General features: G+C 36.7%; 1 protein-coding gene across 3 annotated transcripts in view; it reads left to right on the top strand.

The window, feature by feature from the left end:
- Positions 1-24105, top strand: part of LOC133660165 (F-actin-uncapping protein LRRC16A-like) — a 178613-nt gene that overhangs the window by 137188 nt on the left and 17320 nt on the right. For all 3 annotated transcript variants that reach the window (XM_062063380.1, XM_062063382.1, XM_062063381.1), the window contains 8 exons: positions 9177-9270; positions 9468-9566; positions 10933-11061; positions 11140-11271; positions 11645-11820; positions 11886-11973; positions 12933-13073; positions 23565-23631. In XM_062063380.1, coding sequence (XP_061919364.1) covers positions 9177-9270; positions 9468-9566; positions 10933-11061; positions 11140-11271; positions 11645-11820; positions 11886-11973; positions 12933-13073; positions 23565-23631 — 926 coding nt within the window. The remainder of the gene's footprint in view (positions 1-9176; positions 9271-9467; positions 9567-10932; positions 11062-11139; positions 11272-11644; positions 11821-11885; positions 11974-12932; positions 13074-23564; positions 23632-24105) is intronic.

Here is a 24105-nt window from a genome sequence, read left to right as displayed (position 1 = left end):
GGGTTAGTATGTTCTCTATATCCAACATGATGTATTATTCTAACTGATCTTTTTTGTAACACCGTTAATGAATGAAGTGTACTTTTGTAATTATTTCCCCATATTTCTACACAGTAGCTCAGATATGGTAACACTAGTGAGCAGTAGAGAATATGAAGGGATTTTTGGTCTAGAACATGTTTTGCTTTATTCATTATTGACGTGTTTCTTGCAACTTTATGTTGTATATTTTTTACGTGAGATTTCCAGTTCAATTTATCATCAATCATTATACCTAGAAATGTGGTTTCGTTTACTCTTTCAATTTCTATTCCGTCTATTTGTATTTGTGTTTGACTTTCTCTTCTACTATTACCAAATAGCATTATTTTAGTTTTACTAAGATTCAACGATAGTCTGTTTTTGTCAAACCATCTTTTTAATTTGTTAATTTCTTCTGTTATTATTTGTATTATCTCCTGTGTGTTCTCTCCTGAACAAAACGCTGTTGTATCATCCGCAAATAATACTAACTTTAAATCTTTTGTAACTTTACAAATGTCATTTATATAGAGATTGAATAATTTAGGTCCTAATATTGATCCCTGAGGTACACCACAGGATATATTTAGCGTTGTAGACGTGTGTTCGCCTAGCTTCACGTATTGTTTCCTGTTCGTTAGATCACTTCTTATCCAGTTTAAGACTAACCCTCTGATGCCATATCGTTCTAGTTTTTTGATTAAAATATTGTGATTAATTGTGTCAAATGCTTTAGTTAGATCCATAAAAACTGCTGCCGCACATTTTTTACTATCTATTGCATTGGTAATTTCTTCTGTAATTTCAATTAAAGCCATTGAAGTTGAAACATTAGCTCTGTATCCATATTGGTTCTCTTCGAGTATTCTATTTTTATTTATGAAACTTTCTAATCTGTTATTGAACAGTTTTTCAATGATTTTAGAAAATTGTGGAAGTAGAGAAACAGGTCTATAATTTGTAAATTGATGTTTGTCTCCAGTCTTATAAATTGGTGCAAATTTAGCTATTTTCATTTTGTTTGGAAATGTACCTGTTTGAAATGATAGGTTACCAATATACATTAATGGTCCTGAGATCTCTTCAATAACCTTTTTTATCGTTTCCATATCAATTCCGTTACAATCAGTTGAAGTCTTAGATTTACATTTTTTCACGATTGTAACTATCTCCTCCTGTGTCACATTACTGAGGAACATGGAGTTGGGATTTCGCTCTATGGTATCATTATAGTCCTCAATTGGAACTGGGTCTGGAATCCTTTCTTCCAATTTTGGTCCAATATTTACAAAATAATTATTGAAGCTTTCAACTACTTCCTTTATGTTGTCATTTTTTTTATTTTCATCTAAAAAGTATTGAGGGTAGTCCCTCTTAGTTCCATTTTTAATAATGCTATTGAGGATGCCCCATGTTGCTCTCATATTATTTTTGTTCCTGTCCAATAATTCACTGTAATATTATTTTCTACATGATCGTAGTATGTCTGTTAACTTGTTTTTATACTTTTTGTACTTAATTTCTGCCTCTATAGTTTTTTGTGCTATAAATGTTCTATATAGTGTATTCTTTGATTGATTGATTGATTGATTGAGACTTTTATTAGTAGGTTGCACAGTGAAGTACATATTCCGTACAATTGACCACTAAATGGTAACACCCGAATAAGTTTTTCAACTTGTTTAAGTCGGGGTCTTCTTCTTACAAGCATTTTTTAATCCTTTTGTCATCCATGGTTGGTTATTCTTTCTCTGCTTGTTACTGAGTTGTATCCATGGACAATGTTTGTCATAAAGTATTATGAACTTGTTTAAGAAATGTTCATATGCTTCATCAACCTCTTTTTCATTATACACATTGTCCCAATCTTGCTTTTGTAGCTCAATTTTGAAGGCAGTCATCCTCTTCTCTGTGCATAGTCTTCAAAATGTCCTTTTGTCTTCCATGTTCTTCTTGTAGTTTCCATCATATATTGTAAAAACTGGCAGATGATCACTAACGTCGCTTATAAGTAGACCACTTGTAGTGTTATTATCAAAATCATTGGTAAAAATATTATCAATAAGCGTGGCACATTGTCCTGTGATTCTACTTGGCTTTGTGATTTTAGGATATAAACTGATGCTGTACATTGTATCAATGAAGTCATCAATAGACTTTTGCTTGTTGGGGTTCAATAAGTCAATATTAAAGTCACCACATAAGAACATTATTCTTTGATCATTGTTCATGTAAGTTGCCTTGATCCATTCTTCAAATGTTTCTATACTTGACTTAGGTGATCTATATATACAACTGATGAATATGTTTTTGCTTTTTTCCTGACATATTTCAATGGTTATACATTCTAAGATATTATCTATGGCAAATGACATGTTTTTTACCAGAGTGGTCAAAGAGCCGCATGCGGCTCCGGAGCCGCGGGTTGCCGACCCCTGGGATAGACTAATCGATATTAATAAAACATGCATTTTATTTTAATACAAATGTTCACTATATATGTATGTATGTATATATGTGTGTGTATATATGTATGTGTGTATGTATATACTGTATGTGTATGTATATACATGTTTATGTATATCTATATATATTTATGTATGTATGTATATGTGTATATATATATATATACTCCAGCATTCCTCGCGACCCCGAGAGGGACAAGCGGTAGAATATAAGATGATCTTATTTAATTCTACCCCTTTTCATACAAAGCAATTTTATCCCATTTCCTTGTTTTCTGTAACAGAACAGTTAATACATAAATAATAATATACCATAGTAAGTAAACAATAATTAAATGCATAAATAATCTTTATCTCTCTCTCTCCCTCTCTCTCTCTCTCTCTCTCTCTCTCTCTCTCTCTCTCTCTCTCTCTCTCTCTCTCTCTCTCTCTCTCTCTCTCTCTCTATCTATATTATATATATATATATATATATATATATATATATATATATATATATATATATATATATATATATATATATATATATATATATATATATATATATGTATATATATATATATATATATATATGTATATATATATATATATATATATATATATATATATATACATATATATATATATATATATATGTATATATATATATATATATATATATATATATATATATATTGCCAAAAGTATTTGGCCACCCATCCAAATGATCAGAATCAGGTGTCCTAATCACTTGGCCTGGCCACAGGTGTATAAAATCAAGCACTTAGGCATGGAGACTGTTTCTACAAACATTTGTGAAAGTATGGGCCGCTCTCAAGAGCTCAGTGATTTCCAGCGTGGAACTGTCATAGGATGCCACCTGTGCAACAAATCCAGTCGTGAAATTTCCTCGCTCCTAAATATTCCAAAGTCATCTGTCGACTTTATTATAAGAAAATGAAAGAGTTTGGGAACAACAGCGACTCAGCCACCAAGTGGTAGGCCACGTAAACTGACAAGAGAGGGGTCAGCGTATGCTGAAGCGCATAGTGCAAAGAGGTCGCCGACTTTCTGCACAGTTGCTACAGAGCTCCAAACTTCATGTGTCCTTCCAATTAGCCCACATACAGTACGCAGAGCGCTTCATGGAATGGGTTTCCATGGCCGAACAGCTGTATCTAAGCCATACATCAACAAGTCCAATGCAAAGCGTGGGATGCAGTGGTGTAAAGCACGTCGCCACTGAACTCTAGAGCAGTGGAGACGCGTTCTCTAGAGTGATGAATGACGCTTTTCCATCTGGCAATCTGATGGACGAGTCTGGGTTTTGAGGTCGCCAGGAGAACGGTACATTTCGGACTGCATTGAGCCGAGAATGAAATTTGGTGGACGAGTTATGGTGTGCGGTTGTTTTTCAGGAGTTGGGCTTGGCCCCTTAGTTCCAGTGAAAGGAACTTTGAATGCTCCAGTGGTGTAAGGCACGTCGCCACTGGACTCTAGAGCAGTCGAGACGCTTTCTCTGTAGTGATGAATCAAGCTTTTCCATCTGGCAATCTGATGGACGAGTCTGGGTTTTGAGGTTGCCAGGAGAACGGTACATTTCGGACTGCATTGAGCCGAGAATTAAATTTGGTGGAGGAATTATGGTGTGGGGTTGTTTTCAGGAGTTGGGCTTGGCCCCTTAGTCCCAGAGTCCTGACCTGAACCCGATAGAACACCTTTGGGATGAATTAGAACGGACACTGAGAGCCAGGCCTTCTCGACCAACATCAGTGTGTGACCTCACCAATACGCTTTTGGAAGAAAAGTCGAAAATTCCTATAAACACAGTCTGCAACCTTGTGGAAAGCCTTCCCAGAAGAGTTGAAGCTGTAATAGCTGCAAAAGGTGGACCGACATCATATTGAACCCTATGGGTTAGGAATGGGATGGCACTTCAAGTTCATATGTGAGTCACAAGCATTTGCAACATAAAAGCATTTGTAGCAAGGTGACAGTAGAAGAGTTCTAGAGAGACAAAGATGAGTGTTTGAGGTGATGGAATCCAGCAGGCTTTTGTTTCTTCTGATCATAATGTGGGCGTGTGAGTGTGAAATGTGCCTCCATCTAAATTGTCATCTGGGACACATCTATAGACACACTTCTTTTGCCTTCATCGTCTTTTCTCGCTTTCCTTAAAGTTACATCTCCCCCAATTCCCTTCACTGTATTTCATTATTGAAATGACATTTTCTGTTCTGTGTGAGCTTTGTGCAATTCAATTTCCTTATGCCCTTTTTTCTTTTTCTGCATCAAACCGTTCATAAGGTTTGACAATACCCTAATGCTTACTGCCCATTAATGTTTGATTTTTTTTGGATTTGTTAGACATGTTGATGCTAATGTTTTGTACTTAAATAGGAATTTTTAAACAACCTTTAACCTACTTTCCAGTATAGGCGGTGTAGCATATTATATGTAAATGGTTATTTATAAAATGTTGACTTTATAATAATGAAAGTTTACATCGGAAACAAACTGTCAACCTTATTTTGAATCGACCCAATGGGAAAGGATGTCATACACTGGCACTGAAGTATTTGTGTCAGATTTGTCTAAAAGAAAAGTAACCACTATTTGCATTGTACTAAAACATTTAGCATTCTAGCTTGCCATAGAATGCAAAAAGTAGGTATTTTTCAGTATAATAGGAAAAACAAGGTTTCAGCCACTAAACCTAGACACTAGTAAATGGGACTAAAAGCTTTATAGATAAGAATAGTGTAAACTGAAGCCTAATATTCATGGTAGCAATTGTTGGAGTACTATTGATTTATAGTTACAATGTCACATTCATCTACCGTATTGTGTACAAAAGCTACAATAAATGTGTTTGTGTAAATACAGGTCAGAATGTCATGTCCTTGTAAAATAATGCTATCATATGAAGACAAAGGCTGTCAAAATTAAAACATGTTAAGCATGCAATTTTTTAATTTATTTTTTTAAATGATTGCATTAATCATCTAGAAATGCAGATTAATCACCCAATTTATTTTGACGGCATATGCTTTTTTACCTTAACCACGGACGGTTACCTGAAAGGCGATGCGGGTTGCTATACGGAAGTGATGGGCAAATGACGCCTCAGTAAGTGTGTGGCACACTCACTAGTTGTATTGACAGTACTGACACTATCCATCGTCATGCATATGGTGGATTAAAAAATATTGACAATAACATTGCATTCGTGTTCAAATATTACAGTATGTTATAGTTAATTTTAGTCAATTTAAATTATGCAAGCAAGTATTTTGGGGGGAATATCACTGTTAATCGAAATTGTTATGTTAATTAATCATTTGCCAGGACTAATTAGGATGTTCAATTATTTGAGTTTGAGTTTATTTCGAACATGCAAGCATACAACATGATACATCACAATTTCCAGTTTCTCTTTTCAACATGTTCGAAAAGGAGTAGGAAAAAGCAGAGCTTATTTAATCCTACCCCTTTTCTTTACATAACAGTTGCAAAACTTTTTGTTCACTTCCTGTTCACAATTTTTTCACAATAAACTCCATAAGTAATCACAATAAAAATAAATAATAGTAAGAATGTAATAATAATAATTGGTGAAGTAAGTCATATTTCATATGATGAGATAAGTAAGATTACTTTAAGAATGAATGAATGGATGGATGAAATAAATTGAGAATGTTTGTCATGGTTCTTCTTCTTTGTACTTTGTAAACACTTTAAGTTCGAAGAGTTTCTTGAAGTGTATCACATTAGTACATTGTTTGATTGCTTTGCTTAATCCATTCCATAATTTAATTCCACATACTGATATACTGAAGGTCTTAAGTGTTGTACGTGCAAACAAATGTTTTAAATTACGTTTTTCTCTAAGATTATATTTCTCCTCTTTTTTTGAGAAGAATTGTTGTATATTCTTGGGTAGCAGGTTATAGTTTGCTTTGTGCATAATTTTAGCTGTCTGCAAATTCACTATGTCATGGAATTTCAGTATTTTTGATTCAATAAATAAAGGGTTTGTATGTTCTCTATATCCAACATTATGTATTATTCTAACTGATCTTTTTTGTAACACAGTTAATGAATGAAGTGTACTTTTGTAATTATTTCCCCATATTTCTACACAGTAGCTCAGATATGGTAACATTAGTGAGCAGTAGAGAATATGAAGGGATTTTTGGTCTAGAACATGTTTTGCTTTATTCATTATTGACGTGTTTCTTGCAACTTTATGTTGTATATTTTTTACGTGAGATTTCCAGTTCAATTTATCATCAATCATTATACCTAGAAATTTGGTTTCATTTACTCTTTCAATTTCTATTCCGTCTATTTGTATTTGTGTTTGACTTTCTCTTCTACTGTTACCAAATAGCATTATTTTAGTTTTACTAAGATTCAACGATAGTCTGTTTTTGTCAAACCATCTTTTTAATTTGTTAATTTCTTCTGTTATTATTTGTATTATCTCCTGTGTGTTCTCTCCTGAACAAAACGCTGTTGTATCATTCGCAAATAATACTAACTTTGAATCTTTTGTAACTTTACAAATGTCATTTATATAGAGATTGAATAATTTAGGTCGTAGTATTGATCCCTGAGGTACACCACAGGATATATTTAGCGTTGTAGACGTGTGTTCGCCTAGCTTCACGTATTGTTTCCTGTTCGTTAGATAACTTCTTATCCAGTTTAAGACTAACCCTCTGATGCCATATCGTTCTAGTTTTTTGATTAAAATAGTGTGATTAATTGTGTCAAATGCTTTAGTTAGATCCATAAAAACCGTTGCCGCACATTTTTTACTATCTATTGCATTGGTAATTTCTTCGGTAATTTCAATTAAAGCCATTGAAGTTGAAACATTAGCTCTGTATCCATATTGGTTCTCTTTGAGTATTCTATTTTTATTTATGAAACTTTCTAATCTGTTATTGAACAGTTTTTCAATGATTTTAGAAAATTGTGGAAGTAGAGAAACAGGTCTATAATTTGTAAATTGATGTTTGTCTCCAGTCTTATAAATTGGTGCAACTTTAGCTATTTTCATTTTGTTTGGAAATGTACCTGTTTGAAATGATAGGTTACTAATATACATTAATGGTCCTGAGATCTCTTCAATAACCTTTTTTATCGTTTCCATATCAATTCCGTTACAATCAGTTGAAGTCTTAGATTTACATTTTTTTGCAATTGTAACTATTTCCTCCTGTGTCACATTACTGAGGAACATGGAGTTGGGATTTCGCTCTATGGTATCATTATAGTCCTCAATTGGAACTGGGTCTGGAATCCTTTCTTCCAATTTTGGTCCAATATTTACAAAATAATTATTGAAGCTTTCAACTACTTCCTTTATGTTGTCATTTTTTTTATTTTCATCTAAGAAGTATTGAGGGTAGTCCCTCTTAGTTCCATTTTTAATAATGCTATTGAGGATGCCCCATGTTGCTCTCATATTATTTTTGTTCCTGTCCAATAATTCACTGTAATATTCTTTTTTACATGATCGTAGTATGTCTGTTAACTTGTTTTTATACTTTTTGTACTTAATTTCTGCCTCTATAGTTCTTTGTGCTATACATTTTCTATATAGTGTATTCTTCTTCTTACAAGCATTTTTAATCATTTTGTCATCCATGGTTGATTATTCTTTCTCTGCTTGTTACTGAGTTGTATCCATGGACAATGTTTGTCATAAAGTATTATGAACTTGTTTAAGAAATGTTCATATGCTTCATCAACCTCTTTTTCATTATACACATTGTCCCAATCTTGCTTTTGTAGCTCAATTTTGAAGGCAGTCATCCTCTTCTCTGTGCATAGTCTTTGAAATGTCCTTTTGTCTTTCATGTTCTTCTTGTAGTTTCCATCATATATTGTAAAAACTGGCAGATGATCACTAACGTCGCTTATAAGTAGACCACTTGTAGTGTTATTATCAAAATCATTGGTAAAAATATTATCAATAAGCGTGGCACCGTGTCCTGTGATTCTGCTTGGCTTTGTGATTTTAGGATATAGACTGATGCTGTACATTGTATCAATGAAGTCATCAATAGACTTTTGCTTGTTGGGGTTCAATAAGTCAATATTAAAGTCACCACATAAGAACATTATTCTTTGACCATTGTCCATGTATGTTGCCTTGATCCATTCTTCAAATGTTTCTATACTTGACTTAGGTGATCTATATGTACAACTGATGAATATGTTTTTGCTTTTTTTCCTGACATATTTCAATGGTTATACATTCTAAGATATTATCTATGGCAAATGACATGTTTTTTACCACTTTGTAGTTCAGTGTTTTGTCAAAGGGTTCCGCCCGAATGCAGCTGAGATAGGCTCCAGCAACCCCCTGCAACCTCGAAAGGGACAAGCGGTAGAAAATCGATTAATGGTTATAACTATACATTACACAGTTACACATTTGTGTTTTCATCTGCTTGTCAAATGGAATGTATGAAACAAATTCACAAGATGGTTACCTTGTGGTTGTCTACCTGTGCAACCATGAATTTGTAGCTTTCCCAGCATATGCTGTTAACTATACGGTGCACACCCTATTCTTAAACTATATGAATGTAGAATTTTAACAGTCATGTTTTAAAGTACAGTCCTGTGCAGTTTTAGTGTTACCAGTTCCCTCCTTGTCCTCACTGTGATGTCCTCTGGCTGTGTTCCCAATAGAAACTTCACTATCCGTTTCATGCCCATCCCCATCATTGACGCCTCCCAGGCTTTGAAAGCCAGTCCAGAGAAGACAGAGGACGCCTTGCTTAAGGTATTGTAATAAGCTGCATTCGTTCCATCAGTCACAATCTGTCTCATAGGTTTTCACAAGGGATGTCTACACAGGCTGGAGAGGGGTATAAAGCCTTCTTTTTAGAAATGCTAGAACTCACTCAACTGATAAACAATGTTAAATGGCACTATTTCTTTATTTAGCCACGTCACAGCATTGTTTTGTTTCCCCCACAGATTGAAAATTATCTGTACAGAAACCATGAGACCAGGAAGTACCAACAAGAGCAGGCATATCGCCTTCAACAGGGCATTGTAACCACAACCACACAGCAGGTACGTGACTGCACATTGTTCATAACACACATTTGACATAATCTGAATCAATCTCCAGGTAAACTGTACCCCATACCTAAATATAAAGTTATTTATTTGAACTGTGAGCAGGGCCGGCCCCTGGCATGAACACTCTATGTGGTTGTTTAGGGCCACATGATTATGTTGACTGGTCACTCTAGTAGCTGATCATCATAGTTGTTGTGCTTTCCTGGTGTTTGCTTGTTATACTTTGATGGACTGAATGACCTCATGAATACAATTATATTTAGTTTCTGCTAAACAATTATTCAGTGATGAGTCAACATGTCCTTTATATTAGTTTTAGTTCGATTCAGCAATATTGCAACCGCCTCCATTCAAAGTCACATCAAAATAATTGCTAATGTAATATCACTTTGAACGCCATCATTTGAACAGATTTACGCTTGTATATCTAAACTGTACTATTCAAGTTTATATTCTAGCCAAACCCCTTCCTTAAATATATGTCTCAAGACCTATTTTTTTTCATAATTTTTACCTTTATTTTACGTTTGTTGTGTTTTGTTTACTTTTTCCGATAATCTTAAAGCGGTATGGCATTTTCGAAATAGGCTTCACAATGTAGGAGACAGGGAACACTTTGTCTTTCCCCTTTTAACCAATCATCTACTTTTTTCACCTTTTGGTATAAACTTTGGACATTATCTGGAATATAACATCTGACTATTAAACTAATTAGATTGAACTGAATTGTAGTTGTCAATGTAGTATTTTGGTTTATTGTTCATACATGATTATTAAAGTAAATCCTTACATAACTTGCAAAATATTAATAATACATTATTTCCTTATATCTAATTATAAACATACTTCAACTGCATTTTTGTTATTTGTGTCTCATGTGCACACACTCCCAGAGCCAAATGTACCTCTGGTCACCAAGAGTAATACAGTAAACCCTTGTATATCACTGTTAATTGGTTCTGGGTCCGGCCATGGTAAATTAATTTCCACAAAGTCGGAATTAACTATAAATACAATATTTTTATAACTACAGCCTAAAAAACCATTTTTATGACTTTTGAAATACAGTTTTAACATTAAGAAAGCCTCGAGACAGGAAATAACACCGGTATAGTCACTTTTACAAGCCTCAAATCAAATCATCTTTATTTATAAAGCACATTTAAAATTTACCTTTTTGGGTAGCCAAAGTGCTGTACAATGGGCAGGTTAAAAGATAACACAAGAGAAACGAGCAAACTCCAAAGCGCAATGTTGCAAGGGACAACTATATTACAACAGGCTCACCGAAAAGGGGCCCCAAACAAAATATTATTTAGGGCCACAGAAAGCCTGACTTTGAGTGTCTGGTTTCTAGATGATGGACCGGATTTGCGTGAAGGTGCAGGATCACCTAAACTCTCTGAGGAACTCTGAGACTGACATCATTTTGGAAGACGTCAGGTCGGCAGAAAGCCTTATCAAAGATGCAAGGAACTCGAAAACGGTGAGGATAGTCAATAGTGCTTTAATCTCTTTTATTTATATAATTATTTGTACCTTCCTTATTTTTGCATTGCCCCAGCTCCTCCCTAATCTCTACCACCTGGGATCAACCTCCAGAGAGGAAGTTCACAGGGCTTCAGTAGGTCCGATTCAGGAGAAACTGGAGTCTATGGCAGGAGAGGTGACTTCCGTCATGGACCAACAGCTACAGGTATAGTAGATGACACTAAGAATTGCACTTAAAGTGAATTATGCAAGGTCAAAACGTGTTTTGTGTTGGAACATGAATGCAGGAATCATAATTCTCACTGGAAATATTGAAGTCTATTGTGTGCATTAGTAAGAGACGAAAACTGGGGAATGGGCGCCCTCTACAGACATTATAAAATAAGCAGGATAAAAAGATGGTATACTTTGTAGCAACAGTTAAATACATTTTTCAAATTCTGACAGTGTTATACAAATATTATCGCTGTAAAGGAAGAATACTTGATACAGCTTTTGTCTTAAATCCCATGGGATTACAGAGTAGTGAGGTTTATATGCACATAAATATAATACCAGACATTCCTTAATCCATTCAGACGCTGTTGGAATCTATGATGGACGCAGCGGAGTCTCTGTGTCCTCACGTGATGAAGAGAAGTAACCTTCGCTCAGACCTTGTAAAGGCCAGCTCAGCAAAGATGGTCGTCCCCAAGAGCTTTGTCACCAAAACTCTCTTGGAGCAGTCCGGTATTGACATCATCAATAAGATTAGGTGAGTGCTTTTATTATTTAAAACATGTAGCGTATTTTCTAAACCTCTGTTTTCTTTCTTGTCAGTGAGGTGAAGCTGAGTCTTGCCTCCTTCCTGTCCGATCATATTGTTGACGAGATCTTAGAGGCGCTTTCCACTTCACAACACACTCTGGTGCGTTAATCAATAATATGCTCTTAATTTACTTATCCCATCTAAATGTATGAATCAGGGATGTCCCGATCAACATTTTTGGCATCAGATGCAATTTTTCGGCCTAAGATTTGTTCAGATTCTGAGTCCCAATCTAATATTTTGACAATAGATCATAGAACTAAAAGTGATTTTTTTTTAGCAACTAAAGTAAACACAAAAGTTTATCTTATTGAATTTAGAATCTGCTTGTAATGTTGTAAATCAGATGATGTTAAATGTGTGATATTCAATGTTACATAATTTTTTTTAACAAAATAAAGTGACTAGTGCTCAATAAATTAACAAAAGCAAAAAGTACTATTGGCTCCCATTCAAATAATTTTGGTTTTGCTATCAAAGCCTTCATGTATCTAGAGACTTACTTCCTGAGTTTGTAAACAAAAACAACCAAAAATTATTTTATAAGAGCAAGGAAAGGAAAAATATTGATCTAATCACTTCAGCATTGTTAATGTACTGATACTACACTAAGTATCGATAGTATTGACATCTGGAGCGATCACCTTTACTTTACATTTAAGCTTAGCGTAAGTGTCTTGTATTGTCCTGTGCGATGTGTTCGTAGCATGATTAGCCATTACTTTTCCTCTAGTCGTCCAACGATGATAGATTCGTTGCAGCTTGCTCTAAAATTTGAGGCGGTGTTCTGGCAAGACATGCACCTTCCTGGAATTGACGCACCTCTTGCATGTGTGTAACAAGGAATCAGGAAATTCTCATCAACTGACTGCACATCAATTAAAAAAGACAAATATTGACCTCCGATCCTATCCCATGATCAGGATCAGGACATCTCTAGCATGTATACAACATTTGTCACCTGCTTATTATTAATAATATTATTATTATTAACTTCTCCTGTCATGCTTGAGTCAACCTCTTTTTACCCTACCTTCTTGATTCCTGCTATCTCTCAGGCAGACCATCTGGTGCAGAGAGGGCGCCCCCTGGTGCAGCAGGAGTCAGTAGACATGGACGTTCCAGAGGAAATGATTCATAAACGAGCATCCGCTGAGATCCTGGAGGGCGAGAGACTGGAAGACCTGGAGTCATGCATGGTAGGATTGGACTAGAACAAGGACTGACATCGCTTATACAGGGCTACTTAACAAAGTTGTTCCAGGGGATACATTTTCAGAATATTGTACCAAGGACTGGGGACCTTTTTGTACATCTCATTAACGCAAGACTAGGTCTTCAAAAAAAGACTAAGAAAGGGAAGAATGAAATGGTAAAGTCACAGATTATCACTAGTCAAAGAGCCTCTATAAATGAAAGGAAGACATACAGCAAAAACACCAGTCAAAGATCCTGTAGTTGACACAAGTGCTTTGGTAATCTTAAAAGTTTGTACTGCATAAAGACTGATCAAAGATTCTCTGTATTTTAGGAGCACTCTGCTGTTTTTAAAGGCCCACTGGTCAAAAATATTTTATATGACAGAAGGGCTCTGCTGTTTTTAAGGGCACACTGCAAATACGCTGTAGTCAACAATCCTCGATATGACAAGACCGCTGTGCTGTTAAGAGCCTTCTACAACAACACTAGCCAAAGATCTGCTATACAACAAGCCATCCATCCATCCATCCATCCATTTGCTACCGCTTGTCCCTATCGGTGTTGCGGGGGGTGCTTGAGCCTATCTCAGCATCTTTGCATTTTTAAGTTTGTATTTTATCGTCAAAAGATCCTCGATATAACAAGAGGACTCTACTGTTTTAAGAACCTCCTGCAAATATTTGTCTTGTCCCTCTACACCAGTCCTTCTCAAATAGTGGGGTGGACCCCCTTGGGGGGGCGCGGTGCGATGCTAGCAGGTGTGCGTGTGACCTCGGAGAACATGCTTTTTTGCCGTACCAGAATATGATGAAGCATATGTAGCACTTGTCTTCACTCTTACCACCGTGGGACACTAGGAAAGACCGGTGTGTTGTTTCCTTTTATGGTAATAAACTGACAATATTATTTAGAGGGGGTACGTCTGCAGGGTCGAAGGGAGGTCTTGGTTACGTGGGCATGGGCATGGGTGTGCCAAATGCAAACAGGAAGTATTTAAAGGAATAGTATGCACTTGTGCAGGAAGGAAATAAAGAACAGGAAATAGGGGAGAGGAAGGAAAGCATTGCCATACTTTTGTTGAACGCTATAATTCATGTTTTAATATATGCTGCGCACACGTCACATTGTTCCTACTGCACTACGGAGTGTTGTAATAAATACACAAAACGCAGTCCGGGCCGAAGCGTTTTTGTACAGCGAGCGCGTCATACATGCTCCAAGAATTAATTTCCACCTCTTAGCGACCAGAAGGAAAGTTTGGTTGCAATAACTACTGTACTAGTAATATTAGTTTTATTGATTTACTGTAAAAGCAACATGTTGCTGCATGTGCCTCTTATTTGATTCTCCTGTTTTCCACCATCAATATGTTGGTGCTTCTTCTCATGTGTCATCTATTTTGTCTTTATTTCTCTTCTTCTTGAAAAAGGTAGTTTGAGCTAATTGCCATCATGGCCATTTCCCACATCCTCCCCTCTTTAAGGCTTTATTGTATGCTGTCTTTCTTTTTCTTCAATGTTCTCTGTTCATCATCTTCTTGCCTCTTTGCTCCACGGAGACTCTGTGCTGCACCAGTGTAAGTAATATTGGTCAGTCCTTGTCCTTCTTTCACTCAACCTGCCTGCTTGATGGTCGTCTCTTCCAAAAGTCTGTACTATACTCCAATACTTTACTTTCAATCTTTATCTAAATATTGCTGTGTCAGGTCTGCTCGACATACTCATGGGTGTGCTTCACAAACACTGTATGTTGTCCCAAGCTAACTACAATAAATACCTTGGTGGATCCCTCTGCTGCACAAAACATTATGACATTTTATGGACGTTAAAATGTCTCAAAATCAGTATCAGTGGGATTGAAAATAATTACCTAAAGGTGTAAAATATCCTCATTGATTCATATTCTTTAATGTAATATTAAAAGCATATATTTTGAATGAGAGGAATAATAGTTTTAGGGTGTGGTCACACTTGTGGTTCGGTACGCTAGAGCAGTGTTTTTCAACCACTATGCCGCGGCACACTAGTGTGGCGTGAGATACAGTCTGGTGTGCCGTGGGAGATTATCTAATTTCACCTATTCGGGTTAAAAATATTTTTTGCAAACTAGTAATTATAGTCTGCAAATTATGTGTTGTTGAGTGTCGGTGCTGTCTAGAGCTCGGCAGAGTAACCGTGTAATACTCTTTTATATCAGTAGGTGGCAGCCGGTAGCTAATTGCTTTGTAGATGTCGGAAAAAGCGGGAGGCAGCATGCAGGTAAAAAGGTATTGAAGCTTAGGGAAGGCTATACAGAAAGAGACTAAAACTGAACTGGCTACAAAGTAAACAAAAACAGAATGCTGGACGACAGCAAAGACTTACTGTGTAGCAAAGACTTACTGTGTAGCAAAGACGGCGTCCACAATGTACATCTGAACATGACATGACAATCAACGTTCCCACAAAGAAGGATAAAACAACTGAAATATTCTTGATTGCTAAAACAAAGTAGATGCGGGAAATATCGCTCAAAGGAAGACATGAAACTGCTATAGGAAAATACAAAAAAAAAAAAGAAAAAGCCACTAAAATTGGAGCGCAAGACAAGAACTAAAACACTACACACAGGAAAACAGCAAAAAACTCAAAATAAGTCACGGAGTCATGCGACATCTACTTTTAGACAAGAGCTATAGTGATGCATGTTTGGTTATGGTTATAGTTAAAAGTCATATCCAACAATTGCGACAACGACTTTTTACTGTCAACTGAGTTTCGTTTTTTAATGATTTCTGCTGGTGGTGTGCCTCCGGATTTTTTCAACGCAAAAAATGTGCTTTGGCTCAAAAAAGGTTGAAAAACGCTGCTCCAGACCAGACCAAAAATTTTTTTAAAATATTTTGTTTTTGTTTTCTTAGGCCAGGGGTCGGCAACCCGCGGCTCCGGAGCCGCATGCGGCTCTTTGACCACTCTGATGCGGCTCAGCTGCCTACTTGCCGACCCTCCCGATTTTCCTGGGAGACTTCTGGGTTTCAGTGCCTCTCCCAGAAATCTCCCGGGTCATATATGCTACGGATTTCACCCCAACAACAATAATAACGGCGTGCCGTGATGGCACAGCATTTAACGCCCTCTACATCCTGTACAAATGGCGTGCCAGCCCAGCCACATGTTGTATGCAGCTTCTGCTTGCACACGTAAGCGACAGCAAGGCATACTTGGTCAACAGCCATACAGGTTACACTGACGGTGGCCGTATAAAACAACTTTAACACTCTTACTAATATGCGCCACACTGTGAACCCACACCAAACAAGAATGACAAACACATTTCGGGAGAACATCTGCACCGTAACTCAACATAAACACAACAGAACAAATACCCAGAATCCCTTGCAGCACTAACTCTTCCGGGCTACATTATACACCCCCGATACCACCAAACCCCCACACACATCAACCCCCCCATTGCCTCCGTGCGTCAGTTGAAGTGGGCTGGGTTTGCTGGTAGCGGGGGTGTATAATGTAGCCCGGAAGAGTTACTGCTGCAAGGGATTCTGGGTATTTGTTCTGTTGTGTTTATGTTGTGTTATGGTGCAGATGTTCTCCTGAAATGCGTTTGTCATTCTTGTTTGGTGTGGGTTCACAGTGTGGCGCATATTAGTAAGAGTGTTAAAGTTGTTTTATACGGCCACCGTTAGTGTAACCTGTATGGCTGTTGACCAAGTATGCCTTGCTGTCACTTACGTGTGCAAGCAGAAGCTGCATACAACATGTGGCTGGGCTGGCACGCTGTTTGTACAGGATGTAGAGGGTGTTAAATGCTGTGCCATCACGGCAAGCCCTTGTTATTGTGATATGGGTAAAAAACAGTAGACGTTCGAGAGAATAGTTGCCCTAATATTAGGAAGTCTCCCGGAAAAATTGGTAGGGTTGGCAAGTATGACGCTGTCAAGCGCCATTCATATAAAACTTGCGGGCCGCACTAACATTACATTTTCATATTAAGGTGCGGGCCGCAAAATAACGTCTCGCGGGCCACGTGTCTGGTTTATACATAGCACAAAGCAAAAAATAACTGTATGCAGTGTTGTTTCATTTTAAATTTCAAAAGAGTTTTGTGGCTCCCATTGTTTTCTTTAATTTGTGAAACTGGTCAAGATGGCTCTTTGAGTGGTAAAGGTTGCCGACCCCTGTCTTAGGCAATTTCAAGAAAGGACTTGATTGGGCAGCTTTCATAACATATTGTATTACGTGCCAAAATTAAAATACCATATTCCTAACCAGTTGCCCGTTTACACATGTGAGCCAACAGATGGCGCCAAATAACTTATCCGTAACTGAGTCAGAACTTTACTTCCTGTCACTCAATGAGCTACTCTTCGTGATTTCACTCATAATTCTTAACAAGTTTTTAAAATATACTTTTAAAATAAAATGTACTTTTAAAATGTTTGAAACAGCACTTCCAAAACATTTGTTTTGCATATTTCTCATTTCTGCATTTGCTTTGCTGTCATGTTAACACTCGTCCATGTCTTTGATTCGTTTAGTGTTCACATTCTAGCTGAAGTGAACAGAATCACACCAGAGTTTTGGTACGCTGGATGATACAGATGATTGTGTTTACACTTCAGCAAACAAACCGTAATAGCGATAGTTTTTTTTAACTGAATAAAACAAGTGTAAGTGTGAACACACCCTCAGATCCCCGCCAGCTAAAACAGATTCCCACTCTTCTCGGAAGCCTTTCTACAACACGCTGACTTGTTAGTTCAAATTTGGATGCAAAAATTACTAAAGAAAACGATTAAGGAGTAACTCAATGGACACATTTATTGATCCAGAGGTGTGCACCAAGACATTTGTCACCATAGTGTATGTACAAGGACATGTCAATAGTAAGTTCACTTGGTTGTCACTTTGCATGTAAAATGTACACAGATGTTCAGTCAGGCCTTCCACTGTAAGATAAAGGTGTGGCGCAGCAGGAAGGAGGGTTGTTAGATGCTCATGAAACTGCAAGTTCAATCACTTAAGCCATCTTTTCCTCCCACAATAGTATGTCAGAATGGTAAATTTTCATTTGTAACACCGCTGGGAAAAAAATAATTCTATAGATCCATCAATAAAACCTAAGACTGTCAAAAAACAGTAATGGCAGTAATTAATTAAAGGCCCACTGAGACCCACTACTACCGACCACGCAGTCTGATAGTTTATATATCAATGATGAAATCTTAACATTGCAACACATGCCAATACGGCCGGATTAACTTATAAAGTGCAATTTTAAATTTCCCGCTAAACTTCCGGTTGAAAACGCCTTTGGATGATGACGTATGCGCGTGACGTAGCCAGTGAAACAGAAGTATTGGTACCCCATTGAATCCAATACAAAATAGCTCTGTTTTCATCTCATAATTCCACAGTATTCTGGACATCTGTGTTGGTGAATCTTTTGCAATTTGTTTAATGAACAATGGAGACTGCAAAGAAGAAAGTTGTAGGTGAGATCGGTGTATTAGCGGCGGACTACAGCAACACAACCAGGAAGACAGAGATGGATAGCAGACGCGTTAGCCGCCGAACTCACCTTAACTTCCTCCGTCTCGCCGACCGCATCTGTGATCGGGTGAAGTCCTTCGTCGCACCGTCGATCGCTGGAACGCAGGTGAGCACGGGTGTTGATGAGCAGATGAGGGCTGGCTGGCGTAGGTGGATAGCTAATGTTTTTAGCATAGCTCTGTGAGGTACGGTTGCTAAGTTAGCTTCAATGGCGTCGTTAGCAACAACATTGTTAACCTTCACCAGGCTGGAAAGCATTAACCGTGTATTTACATGTCCCTGGTTTAATAGTATTGTTGATCTTCTGTCCATCCTTCCAGTCAGGGATTTATTTATTTTGTTTCTATATGCAGTTAAGCACGATGCTATCACGTTAGCTCAGTAGCTAAAGTGTTTCGCCGATGTATTGTCGTGGAGATAAAAGTCACTGTGAATGTCCATTTCGCGTTCTCGACTCTCATTTTCAAGAGGATATAGTGTCCGAGGTGGTTTGAAATACAAATCTGTGATCCACAATAGAAAAAGGAGAGAGTGTGGAATCCAATGAGCCAGCTTGTACCTAAGTTACGGTCAGAGCGAAAAAAGATATGTCTTGCACTGCATTCTAGTCATTCACTCTAACGTTCCTCATCCACGAATCTTTCATCCTCGCTCAAATTAATGGGGTAATCGTCGCTTTCTCGGTCCGAATCGCTCTAGCTGCATTGTAAACAATAGGAAAATGTGAGGAGCTGTTCAATTGACTACGTCACGCTACTTCCGGTAGGGGCAAGGCTTTTTTTTTTATCAGATACCAAAAGTTGCGATCTTTATCGTCGTCGTTCTCTACTAAATCCTTTCAGCAAAAATATGGCAATATCGCGAAATGATCAAGTATGACACATAGAATGGATCTGCTATCCCCGTTTAAATAAAAAAAATTCATTTCAGTAGGCCTTTAATGTATTTAATCACGTTAATATGTTTAAAGTCATTTCTGCGCGTGCATCATTGCAAGCCATGTACCTCTCTGTTATAAAGGGGAACTGTCATGTTCTGCTATGTATTAGTTTAGCATAGGGATGCAATGACATAGCTGTGTGTAGAATCAATAAAGTCCATCCATCTACCACTTGTCCCTAAGTCTTTTATAATTAATAATCAGCTCAAGTTACAAGAAATGTAACAGAGGGAGCTAGGAAGAGAGCTAACTAAATAAGGTACTGATTAAAAGTAACAGGAAGCAGGCAAAACTACAAAATGTATTACTTTACACATACCGTCCAAGAAATAACATGAACAAATTACATGCATAACAAACACATCCACTTTAAATGACTACAGGTAGTTACAAAATGAAAGACAGCTGTGCCCCTTATCAGAATCAACATTTGAGACAGGTGCAACAAAATAATCGCACTCAAGAGAAAATAATTGCAGAAACGAAGAATTAACCAACCAAAAGCCCAAACTGTCATGCGGAACATTTTCTGTTCTTTCTATTATACAATACAGCAAATATTTGCATCATTTATACATAGTTGCAAAGGTGATTTATCGTGATTAATTTATGTGAGAACTGTTTAACTAATTTAAAAATACATTAAGCTTCCTAAGGGCCGAAAAACAGACACGCTCAAAAAAGTGTTGTACTGTAAGTCATGTTTTTTTAAAAGAGCTTCAGACCTATGCATGTTATACGTTTTTATATATGTGTAATTTTTTTTAATGTTATGTAGGGCTGTCAAAATTAACAAGTTAACGCATGTGATTTCTAATTTAAAAAATGCATTAATCATGTACACACTTTGATTAATCATGCAATTTTATTTTGTGCGTAGAACCTCTGTTACCTCAACCGCTATTAGGTCAGCGATCAGATCAATGCATACTTCAGTACAAAAATGAGTGAGGAGATTCCGACTGGTGTGCTCGCTGGCAAATGTCACTCCAAAATACAGCCTGAAAAAACTTTAGATGAAACTGTTACCAAGTATTTTGCAAATAAATGACATGCTTATAAGTAAAACGTTTAAAAACGTTCCTGGCTGACATTCTGACAATAAAATGTCATTTGTGTACTTTTTTTTTTTTTTAAGAACATTTTGATGATGCAAGCAAGCATTCACCTGTGATTAATCAATTCCAAAATGTGAATGATCTGATTTTAAAAAAATTATCATTTGACAGCTCTAGTTTTATGCTTAAAAACAAACAAACAAAAAAAACAATTTATTTTGGGGGACACGATATTTCCAAAAATAGTTGCAAAGTTTTATACTTTAGATGAGGTAATTACAGCCTTTAAAAGGTCAATATTTCATATTGACAATAATTTTGATGCATTCTTATATTTTTTAACAATGGGTTTTTTCCCAAAAACTCACACTATCCATCTTTGCCAAAAAATGGACAAACTCATAAAAGTGTTATAAATAAAGCACATATGATTTTCTTTTTTAACTTTGAATGCTTCAAATCTTTCAGCAGCTGCAGACCTACTGTATCCATGGATATTACATTATTATTATTTTTTCATGTTTTATTCTCATTTTCTGCAAAAAAACACAACTATTTATTATGGGAAAAACACTAAATATGCAATATTTTCCCCCCAAAATGATGCAAAGTAGCACATTTGAGATTAAATATAGGCACCATTGAAATGGTAATAATTCCTTACAACACTGATTTTAATGCAGTAACAATTTGTCAAAAACCCAGAAATCTTGGTAACAAAAACATCAGCTCTATTTGAACACGGAAGAACATGGTTATAACAACACTTTCAAAGTGACCTACTTTATATAATAATGTATATTTAATAATATAATTTCATGTGCTGTTTACAAATAAACCTTGCACATTTGATGCAATAGTTCACCACTCCTTCGTGCTGGGGGCTCAAGAAGTCCTGCCTGCACTTATGCCATCAGGCCAGAACAAATATTGTTCCCTTGGGAGACACCTTCTACTTGCCACTGCTGGGGCAAGGAGCGATCTCGCTACGCCCTCCAAAAATAGACTGTTCCATGCACGATTCACAGACTTAAAAAGTATGTATGCATTGGAGTATGACATGTATATCACGTCACACCATGAATTGATTTACGTGGACCCCGACTTAAACAAGTTGAAAAACTTATTCGGGTGGTGTTACCATTTAGTGGTCAATTGTACGGAATATGTACCGAACGGTGCAATCTACTAATAAAAGTTTCAATCAATAAAAAAAACATGGGTACATGGACATCTGCCACCTGCGCGGGCAGGTGTAAAGGGCAAAGACAAAATCAGATTACATCAGATGACAAACACCCTTTTATTGCTTTGATACAAAAATATTCTACTTTATTTCAAATAATCATACAATGACAGTTAAAGTAGTAGTAGTTGTAGTCATAGTAGAGATTCCTCCTTCCCCTCCTCTGGTATCTAAGGATTAGCACACCTCCCCCAACCATCCAAAATATAAATAAAGGCCATACACTTCTATTTATACTAACACAAAATAAAACAGCAAATAATTGATGCATAATTGTGCTTACCTGGTCCTAGATGTCCACAGGCCCTTTGCAAGCATTGTTGTCCATAATTCGACTGTAACGAGCTGAAGGAAATTTTGGCAAATGCATCTTACTTCAAACATTCCCCTGCATGAACTTTCTCAGCCACACATCCAATGAATGAAGAGAAGGGTTAGACCGACATTGGCTGTGACAAAGCATGCTTTTTTTGTACTTGCAGGGTATCTTCTTGATGTACTCAGCTAAACGAACCTGCAACCTTTCAAAGTTTTTCTACGTTTTACAGACACACAAAATATATTCACATTTGCACACAAAGGTAAATAAAATAACAATAAATAAATAATGGCATCAGTATTTTTGGTGTGACTGCATGTTTGTTTTAACGTAAGAAATGTTGGAAGACTACATGCATTTAAAGTTACATAAACACATAATGTGTTGTCATCTAGGCTATGTTCACACTGCAGTGTGGGATGTCAAATTCAGATTTTTTTTTTGTCAAATCCGATCTTATTTAGTCATTCACATATTACAATACAAATGCAATGTGAACACAATTTCACCCGCATGCCGTCATAACGTCACACATGCTGCAGTGTTTACAGAAGAAAACATGGCTCCATTTCTAGTAAGTTAGTCCTGGTGTTCTGTCGATGTCTGTAACCCACCCCTATGACGCATGTGCGTGCATGCGCACAAACGCAAATAATTCAATTATTTTAAATATTTGCCTCGAGCAAATTACCCATCGAGAAGCAACTGCCTCGTCATCTGCCTACAAATAAGTAGTGATTTTAAATTATGTTTATTTCATTGTATCTTCAGACCAGTAAGCATGTAGACAAATACAATCCAGTCAGTGTTTGTGGTGAAAGCATTATAACATGTCAGGTTTTCAGCACATCTAAAAATATGTGTTACAATGGAAGTAAAGGGCGACCAAATGGGCAAAGGGGGAACGTTTATAGTAAACGATTATCTCCTATTTGGAATAACTTTGCAAAACGTGTAATGATACTATTTTATCAATCAATCAATCAGTCAAGGTTTACTTATATAGCTATTACTCACATTTTAAAGAAAAACTTGTTGAAAAAAATGTGGCCAAATTTCAGCCCTCTAAACTTTAAATGTAATGTAATGTTTGTCGAAGATGGAAAAAAATAATGCAAACAATTAAATACGTTTTGGTCAAGGTACATTCAAGGGTTAATTTAATTAAAAAGTTTAATGATTAAACTTTACTCATTATACAGCCCTAGCAAAAATATTAGTTGGTTTCTTCCATACTGAATCCTTTCATCCACAAGCTCTGCAGTGCAATCACAGTACATGCCATGTATTTTAGACAAATACTGTTGTGGGTTTTAAAGAAGTAATAAACACAAGAAGTTTTAAACAATTAAAAAAGTTGTATCTGCCTGTCTTACAGATGACTCCAAAGTCCAAAAGAAAAAGCATCCATACTCGAATGCTGAGGCCAGTTTCACGTGCCTTTGGTAAGCTCAAGTCAATACTATTCAAACAGTCAATGTAGTTTTTTGTTAAATTCACCCTTATTGAAGAATGGTCAATTCTGGAACCAGTTCTCCCCATGATGCATTGAAGTTCTTCACCAAAATATTAATCCCAATATAAGCTCATTAATAAGAAAACTGATTATTATTGACTTCATAAAGGCCCCTGTCTGAGATCAAATTAGATCAAATCTAGGCAAAATACGGCCCACAGGCCGTTTACGATTTTCAATCCGGCCTGCCGGACAATTTCAAATTATTGTTTTAGACCTTTAACATCAAAACTTTAGCCGCCATTATGATGTGCAGTGCTGTTTTCAAATTACCGTAAGTATTGAACTATGTAAAGTATTTCAATGGTTGGAATCTGCCCTCTTGAGTGATATACGAGTTAGTACGGTAATCTACGACACAGCAGCTCCAGGTAGACGAGGAACCAAGCAATGTGAGTGGGGT

The sequence above is a fragment of the Entelurus aequoreus genome, linkage group LG11, assembly GCF_033978785.1.
Source record: "Entelurus aequoreus isolate RoL-2023_Sb linkage group LG11, RoL_Eaeq_v1.1, whole genome shotgun sequence".
Taxonomy (NCBI): domain Eukaryota; kingdom Metazoa; phylum Chordata; class Actinopteri; order Syngnathiformes; family Syngnathidae; genus Entelurus; species Entelurus aequoreus.
The sequence above is the reverse complement of the archived record's forward strand: the minus strand, read 5'-3'. Positions and strand labels throughout refer to the sequence as shown.